Genomic DNA, 9,791 nt, shown 5'->3' on the forward strand with positions numbered 1-9,791 from the left:
AAATTGAAGAAAGTATCTGCCAGAAACTATAACAGACATACCTGTACCATTAAATACTTGCAGACTGCCATGTTGTTAGAGACTGACAACTGCTCTGCCAAACTGGACGGACTGGGTCCATATTGTGGTCTCTTTTGTAATTCATCAAGAACTGACTGGTACTGTCCTTTTTCAAACAAATCTTGATCCATGATACATTAATCTGGAATGTATTATAAATCATTTCAACTAATTCATTGAGTAAAATCTATTGAGATACTCTTATATTCATTTCATGAATTCTTTTGGTGGACATGCTGCAAGGTATTTCAAAAATATTGTACTGTCAACTTTACATATATTTATCTATATAGATCTATCTACATATATTACATAAAGCTTCTCCTTTTTCTGAATAATTTGCATGGCCCACGCTGGAGCAAAGTTGCAAGCTAGTTTTATAGGAAGAGAATATCAATCCTGGGAGTTAACAGTAGACAAAGAATCTCACCACGTATGATGTAAATGTTAGCAAGAGCAACTACAAGTAAAATAAGAGCTATCACAGGAGACAGCATGCTCAACTATTTCGATGCTGGATAGTGAAACTGGGCACATCTGGGGAAGCTGGATTTGTCACTGGAGTGTTTAATGACTCCAATGTGGATGAAGATATTGGACACTAGTTTAAGTCTGTGTCAAATGTATTTAGTAATAACAGAGACATTCTCATCCATCAGAGATTCATCAAAATCCAGAGACGAACCTCTGATTTATTTCTATAGCTTATTTGGTGCGCATGCGCACTCGTAGTTATTACCGGGAGTAGTTTCAGCCAATCATTGTTTGCTGCTATTTGGCATGCCAAACTGAAATTTCAAACAACATGTAAGCAATGTACTTGCTAACGACAGGTAAAGGCGATATTCCATGACTGCGATTAATGAAGATTTATTCCTGTAATTTGATGTAAAGAAATTTACCTTTAAGAAATAATAATATTCCTCGTAAGTCGGCACTGATATTGGAAAGAACGCAGTCATGCTTTTCACGGACAATTTTGATTGGTTTGCTATGATTTGTCGTGAAACGACGCTGATTGGCTAAAACGTTATACCTGTAATGTAACCAAACCACAGATATTGGCGAAATGTGCCAGAGGTTCATCCTGGGAACCATGGTAGACCTCTGGTATGCGAGAATGTAACAGAGATAGAGAAGACAGTGTATGAAAACATGAAGTAAGAATAAAAGGGACATAATTCATGGAAAATTTCTGAAAAAGTAATGCACCATGTGTCACATCATGTGGCTGAATAATAATCACAGAAACTCATGTTATAACTGTAAGTGATAGTACATTTATTCTCCCAATGAATCCCCAATATCCAGTGCACATTGTTTGTAATTACTAGTTTCAAACTATGACAAGCATGCATATGTAACCCACTGCTTCCATTTTGTTGAAATTTTAATGCATCTAGATCTACTGATTTGCAAAACAACCACAGTGCAGCAAAGTGTGTTCGGGGATAACTGTGTTAAATACATGTGAAATAGTTATATTTATGTGTTTGTGGTAATATCTGTCATAGGATTCTGAAAGGTGCTCAGCAAGGAACTACATGTGGTATAATGAATAATTAGCACCAATTATCTCGTTAGCACTCCATCTCTATACTACCTCTATGATCCGAGCTTGGTCGGTGTTGTGCAGTCAAATTTATAAATAACAGTAACCGGACCTCTACACCAAGAGTAATTTGAAAGTTATGATTAATTGTCATAAAAATGCCTTTATTTATTACGTTTATTTTTGTAATTTTTTTTTGTATAACTTAATTAGGTCTCACTCCAGTTCGAATTATTGAATATGAATTAAACAATGATTTCCGGTAGTCATTGTAACAGTTATTTATTTAATCAAGAAGTAAAACGAATTCAACAATTCATGGGCAAAATCCACGTCTTGTAAGTACTGAAGAAAACATTAAGTTTATCATCTTTATTCATCTGTCCCGAGAAAAACTAAAAGTAATAAAAGCTTCCGATCAAGGCGTACAAATTGCTATCATTATTTGTCGAATTTGCAATCGTATTTTTCCAGGAATTAAAGAATACAAATACTTCTATTTCCTTAGTTACCATAATCAAATAAGGTCTTTTAAAATGGCTATTTATAAATAGATCGGCAACTTAAAAGGACTATAGAACAAATTTCGCCAACATCACATGGGAACTGAATGAGATCTTGTTTTACCGATGTATGAACAGATGGTATAAGGATAAAAATTGTGTCATAAAAAACTTTCTATCCGATCGTTTGTTTATAATGATAATGGTGCTTTTTAATGTTATTAGTATTTTCTAAACAGGGAAGACATGAATTTATGTTTAGAAGACTTAGAAATCAACAGCTGTTGTTTGAAAATTGGACTAGATTGGATTTATTACGCCCCGGCCGTATCCCCAGTGTAATACTTCAACAAGAGCTGTCCGTAAGACAGCGCGCTGACTTTTCTCAGTGCTCTGAATAAGAGCTTTGCCAGTAAAAAAATCAAAGTTAAAAAAGGACATAACTCTGTCAAAATTATAATCAGAGTTATGGGAATTGTGTCTCCTCGCGTAGACTTTGATAGTAAATAACTATTTAGAGTTTCAAGTCAAAAGCTTTAATAGTAACAGAAATATTTGACTTTTAACAAAAAATTCTAAGTTAAAAAGGGGCATAATTCTGTCGAAATTCAAATCAGAGTTATGGGAATTGTGTCTCCTTGTGTAGACTTTGATTGTAAACAACACTTTTGAGTTTCAAGTAAAAAGCTTTAATAGTAACAGAGATATTTGACTTTATCAAAATTTTTTAAAAAATTCTTAGTTAAAAAGGGGCATAATTCTGTCAAAATTCAAACAGAGTTATGGGGATTGTTTCTCCTGGTGTAGACTTTGATGGTAAATAACTATTTTAAGTTTCAAGTCAATAGCTTTGATAGTAACAGAGATATTTGACTTTATCAAAAACTTTAACCAAATTTCTAAGTTAAAAAGGGGCATAATTCTGTCAAAATTCAAAGCAGAGTTATGGGGATTGTTTCTCCTGGTGTAGACTTTGATGGTAAATAACTATTTTAAGTTTCAAGTCAATAGCTTTGATAGTAACAGAGATATTTGACTTTATCAAAAACTTTAACCAACGGCAACGCGATGGCGAGTGCAATAGCTCTACTTTTTCTTCGAAAAGTCGAGCTAATAAGCTTCTGTTAATTTGATCGCAATTGATCAAGTCTGCAAATGCTTTGAAATAAGATAACGCGCTGACGCGAGATTTTCTCCAGTTGCCATTCTGTGTATTTTATACTTCTTTGCGTGAAATAAAATATAATGCTCATGATCATTGTCAAAGATCTTCGACTACAGTATCCTGCGACTTACCATGTATTTAAAACAACAAGAAAAATAAGAGATTATCAAGTATTACAAATAGGAAGTGTCTAGGGGTACGGATCCGTACCTCTAGAATCTGATTCTAGAGGTACGGATCCATACCTCTAGACAAGCCTGTTAAGGGTTTTCTAGGGGTATGGACCTCCGTTTTTCTAGAGATTAAGGGTAATTTATATTTCAAATTTTGATGAAAATGAAATAAAGATAACACTTCATCAGAATTCACCTTAAACTTGGATCTAAATAGTTTACAGATAACAACGTTCATCCGATTTGTTACATTTTCTTTCGGAACGTAAGTAACCGAGGAACACCAAATAAATCACGAGGATTCGAACTGGCAGAAAAAAAGATATAGCTAAAGATTAAACAAAATAATGTTAAATATGTTGGGAAAAAAACTATATTTAATTGATAATTAACCCTTAGTGTATGATGTTTTTCACACATTTGGTAGCCGTTTTTACAAACAGTTTCTTTTACTTAATTTCGCTTGATTGATTATTAAACAATCAGTTCCGTGCCGATTATCATTATACCTTGTTAAGGTATAGGTCCATGCTTTGGAGAAAAAAAGTTCAAACGTCATCAAATCATTGAAAGAAAGCATTGTTTTACATGAAAATATAACAGCATATAAAACATTTATATTCTTGTACAAAACCATTGTCAATTTATTCATATATGTATTGAATTCCGGAAAGGGACTACTTGAAGGGGCCACACTTCTGGACAGTCCAGCGCCTTTAAAAACTCACCATTTTTAAAAAGCTGTTACATGTCTTCGTTTTGATGCATTTGCAACATTGTGCGAGTGTTTAAACTTTACATAATTAGGTAAAAACAATTGTTTACATTTATTTCTTTACAAATGGCATTCTTATTTAAAGGGGGACAACTCATTTAGAATATTTTAAGTATCCAACTCCGTGGGACAGAACAGTAAAACATGTATTAGACAGATAAGTTGTGTGTCAAGATGCTGTTCATTCGCTAAAAAAATCTGTTGTTTTGTGATATACTGCTAAACCTTAAATAACAAAATAAATAGGTGCATATTATTATGCCTAATTTATTTTATTTTTATCTTTTTTGCTGAATTTCAAATAGAATTCCTTTAAGGGATAGATTCATTCATTAATCTAGCTGTTATCAACAGTTTATTTGACAACAATCTAATCGGCACGCAACAGTGTATTAATTTGGACTGGAACAACTGATACGGGGACTGGAATGCGGCATTTATCTTATCTTATGCTGTCGTCCAATCGAAGGGTATGCCGTAGGTTATTCTGCTATTACTCAAACACTTACGCTTTACAGTTTAACTCGTCCTTTCAGTGAAAATCTGGGAAAGCATTTGTTAAATTTTTGGTGGAAAACAAAAGTTCTGCCATGAAATTATTGCCTGCATCTGTTTTTAAATGGAAAATATCTACATTAATGTTACTTTTCGCCCTGTGAAAATGGCTAAATCTAGGCTTGTCTTACCCAGAGAGAAAGATGTCATTTTTTACATGATATTTGCCTTGTTGATTCAAAGTATTTAAAACAATAAAATTAGGACATATTTTATTGAAAATAGCAAGTTGAAACTGTAAACTGTTGCCTGAAAATATTTGTTTATGATATTGCTTTGTTCTTCACCATTTAAATGCGTGTTAAACCTAGATGATTTTCTGCAGTTTTATCTAAAAGTTCGGAATGCTAAATGTAACTTCGTTGTCAGCTTTTTTTAAAATTTAAATGTTATTTTAATTTAAATACATTGTATTTTTCACACATCAGTTTTAAGATTAAATTAATTAAACTAATTTTTGGAGTTTAAACAACAATTTCGTTTGAAACATTCTCTGCGTTCAAGAAGAATGTTTGTTTCTGTATGTAGAAATCTGACATTATAAACAACAATTATAATTATGGCTCTACAGGATTAAGAAAAGTGTCAGCTTTCTGGGTTTTTTTTTCCATTTTATTTATTCAAATCCAACAAAAACCGGTCCTTTGATAAAGGTTTGATGTTATGTGGCAAAATATTTCTTCAGGGAAGTGAGCTCGAGCAAAGAGCTATAAAAATAAATAGATTGGCAACTTGAAAGGCATATAGAGCAAATCTCGCCAACCTCCCGTGACAAAAAAACGAGATCTCATTTACCGGAAGTGGCGCTTTCTCCACGCGCCATTTTGTATGCGAAAGCAATTATTCATCGGTAAAATAATTATCACCGAATGACCACGCTTCTTTCGATGGCAAAAAAAAAAACGTGTACTTCGATCATGTCTTAAGACCATTTCAAATTAAACTAATTTTGTTTTAGAAGCTAACATGTATTTTAAATGTAGTTTTAAAGGTACAAATTGCCACTCCATGCTTGCAGATGTTTGTTTTTAGTAAGATAACGCCGAATCACGCTCTGACACGAGCTCACGTGACATTACAGCCATTTGCCATTCTGTGTATTTTATACTTCTTTGGCTCGAGTTAATTCATAATAATTAAGCATATCACCACATGCAGTTGCATGCTGTTTTTTCTTTCAGAATCCCTTTAGATCAATCTCTGATCATCTAATTATCGCCACTTAACATGTGACTGGTAAACCCTTTGAACAAAAAGTTTATAGCTCCATGATTAACATGAGGTAATATGCTAATACACGCTAATTGATAGTAGCGAAAAAAAAATATCGATCGCCAACGACTGGTCGATATTTACAGGTATGGATGACAGCATAATACAGATAAATGTATTGATTTATACGGAGTGTCTACTCCCTGTATTAGACCTTCCTGATTTGGAGTTCCTCGGTTATTTAGGTTTTGAAAGAGAAGTTAAACAATCGAGTGAATGCTGGTATCAGTAAACAAATTAGATCCAAGTTTTAAGTGAAGATTGGTTAAGTCTTATTTGTTATTTCATTTTCAACAAAATTCAAGATATACATAACCCTAAATCGCTAGAAAAAGGAGGTCCATACCCCTAGAAAACCCCTAACAGGCTTGTCTAGAGGTATGGATCTGTACCCCTAGAATCAGATTCTAGAGGTACGGATCCGTACCCCTAGACACTTCCTTACAACTATTAAATGTTTGAGACATATGCTCAGTGTGTTTTATAAGATATTGTCTGATTTTTGCAGCGGCGGAAAGTGGAGGGGTCCGTACCCCTAGACACTTCTACAAATATTAAATGTTTGAGACATATGCTCAGTGTGTTTTATAAGACTGAAAATATTGTCTGATTTTTGCAGCGGCGGAAAGGGGAGGGGTCAATGTACTAAAACAATCCCTTGTCTAGGTAAATCTGACCACGACATTGTTTTCCATGAAATCAACATAAAGATAGGCCGTCCCCTCCAGCCCAAAAGGTCAATAAAATGCTTTAACAAAGCAAATTGGGATGATTTCAAAAGGGACCTATCAGAGTTTGGAAAGAAATTCGCTGATTCTGACCACTCTGACCCCGCCTCAGATTGGAATCTGTTCAAAGATGAACTAAATCGACTTAGTTCTCTACACATTCCAACTAAAACTACTAAGACACGCTGCGACCTCCCATGGTTAACTCCCAAGATCCTTAGGCAAATCCGCAAGCGTGATAAAATGTACACTAAATTGAGGAAATCCAACCAATCCCCATGGAAAAGTAACACCTTCAAAGCCCTTAAATATAGCATCCAAAAACAGCTAAGGAACTCATACTGGTCTTACCTAGAATCAGTCATATTCATGGACGATTCACAACCAGGTAAAAATAAGAAATTCTATTCCTTCATAAAACATAAGAAAACAGAAAATTGTGGTGTAGCACCTCTTAAGCATGAGGGTCTAACATATACTGACCCTGCCACCAAGGCCAATATACTAAATAGGCAATTTGAGTCGGTCTTCTCAAAACCACAACCACTCAGTTTGAAGCAACTCTGCAAAAAAGTTACTACAAACACTTCAGCACCCAACATGCCCATGATCTCCGTTACAGAAGAGGGTGTTGATAAACTCCTGCAGGGGCTCTCTCCAAACAAAGCCTCTGGCCCAGATGAACTCTCACCAAGAGTTCTAAAAGAGCTACACCACGAGATAGCGCCCATCCTTACAATTATATTTAGGTCATCCCTGGAAACTGGCTGTGTCCCGCCAGATTGGAGAAGTGCAGTTGTCGCCCCTGTTTATAAGAAAGGCCCGAAATCCAAGGCCAGTAACTACAGGCCAATATCTCTCACCTGCATAGCTTCCAAATTATTGGAACACATTCTAGTCTCCAACATCATGACACATTTTGACAATAATGACCTCTTAAGCCAGTACCAGCATGGCTTCAGATCTAAGCATAGCTGTGAATCACAACTGATCAGCTTTACACAAGAAGTTTACGACAACCTTGAGCAAGGTCAACAAACAGATGTAATAGTAATGGACTTTAGTAAAGCATTCGACAAGGTTGATCACAATAAATTGATATTTAAACTTAATGAGCTGGGTGTCCACCCTCTGGTATCACAGTGGATAAAGTCATTTCTGAAGGGTCGAACCCAAAGAGTAGTTGTAGACGGCTGCACTTCTGACACCCTGCCTGTCCTGTCCGGTGTCCCTCAGGGATCCGTCCTAGGGCCCTGTCTCTTTCTGGCTTACATTAATGACCTACCAGATTCTATTAGAAGTAAGGCAAGACTGTTTGCAGATGATACCATAGTATACCTTACAGTCAAGTCCTCATCTGATGCCCAAACACTACAAAAAGATTTGTACGCCCTTGAAAAGTGGGAACAGGACTGGTCAATGGAATTCAATCCAGACAAGTGTGAGGTGCTGAGAATTACTCGCAAACGAAACCCTGTCATGTTTCCTTACACCCTGCATGACAAGGAACTGAAATCTACCGATACCGCTAAATACTTAGGTGTTACACTAACTAAAGACTTAAACTGGTCTGAACATATTAATACTATTTCCTCTAAAGCAAACAACTCTCTTAAATTCATCAAAAGAAATGTTCAGACAACAAACAAAAAGGTCAAAGAGAAAGCCTATAACACCTATGTCCGTCCACAACTCGAGTATTGCTCATCCATCTGGCACCCCTGGCAAAAGTCCCTCTCATACAAAGTCGAAAAAGTGCAAAGATCAGCTGCACGGTTTATCTTTAACGACTATAACTATACAAGCAGTGTAACCCAGATGATTAACACCCTAAACTGGCAAACTTTAGAACAACGGCGCATACAATCTTCTCTCATCTATTTTTACAAAATCCGAACAAATCATGTATGCGTCGACCATAACCATCTAACTCCGACCAGAAACCTGAACTACCTAATTCCACAGTCCCGTACTCAATACCACATGAATTCCTTCTTCCCCCGTACAATCAGACTATGGAATGGCCTTCCCCAATATGTACAGTCCAGCCCCAGCCTCAACATATTTGCTGAGCGGCTGGCCACTGTACATCTGCAGTAACTTCCTTCACTATGTTTTTTAACTTAGCACCTGTAGTAATTTTTATTCTTTGCACCTAATGAGTTTTCTCATTTTTAACACTGCCCAGACAAGCGCCTTCCAGTCATAATCGTTAATGATTGTTGGAAGTATCATGGATTGTAGATGTAGATGTCTTAACCTCAAAGTGTCTGTGCAGACTGCAGTGTGGGTGTGGCGCGTTGAGGGAGGCTGACCTCCAAGTGTCTCTGCCTCGTATAAGACAGCTATAGAGTCTATAATTGCACGAAATGAAGGTGATCATGGAACTTAATGCCATTAATGGACTTTTTCTGCGTTTACCTGTAATTTTTTTTTTGTTTTGCCATTTAAAGATGCCGGGCCGGTGTCTGTGAAAATCGCAAAGTGTACAAATTGCTAATTGAGTTTGGGCAGCCGCCGGCCTACAGTAATTATATAGCATTATGTGCAGACAATCCTGATGATAGATAAGATTTTAAATCAATGAACTAAATTGTAAAACATAATGATATATTTTTGTAAGTATAATTCCTGTGCAAATCATGACTCCTTTTACAATCTGTTAATGTAGTGACACCTGGTTTTATATATACTGTATCTATCAAAAAAAAACAACAACAACAAAAAAAAAAAAACCAACAAAAAAACATTAGGGCACCACCCAGGGACGGCAACCTTTACCTAACTCATAAAATTGTTAAACGACAGGGGGGGGGGGGGCGTAAGGAAGGAAACACCACCAACAAACAAGACAATAATCGTAACATAAAATACGAAACGGACAAAAAAGGTTTAAAATAGGAGCACCACCTTGCCTATATAAAGGGAATTAAGGATTTAAACGCGTTTAACCTCGCACTCACCAAAGTGTCAACAAGTAAGACAATATAATACAATACAATACAATA

General features: G+C 35.8%; 1 protein-coding gene across 1 annotated transcript in view; it reads right to left on the reverse strand.

The window, feature by feature from the left end:
* The window catches only part of LOC123552751 (uncharacterized), a 36,138-nt gene extending 26,548 nt beyond the window's left edge, over nt 1-9,590 (reverse strand). Inside the window, exons 1-2 of the mRNA XM_053540773.1 lie at nt 9,205-9,590; nt 42-202 (exon numbers count right to left, since the gene is read on the reverse strand). Of these exons, the coding sequence (XP_053396748.1) occupies nt 42-191 (150 nt within the window). The 5' untranslated portion in view covers nt 192-202; nt 9,205-9,590. The remainder of the gene's footprint in view (nt 1-41; nt 203-9,204) is intronic.
* Between the last annotated feature and the right edge of the window lie 201 nt (nt 9,591-9,791).

Source organism: Mercenaria mercenaria, chromosome 4, assembly GCF_021730395.1.
Source record: "Mercenaria mercenaria strain notata chromosome 4, MADL_Memer_1, whole genome shotgun sequence".
Taxonomy (NCBI): Eukaryota; Metazoa; Mollusca; class Bivalvia; order Venerida; family Veneridae; genus Mercenaria; species Mercenaria mercenaria.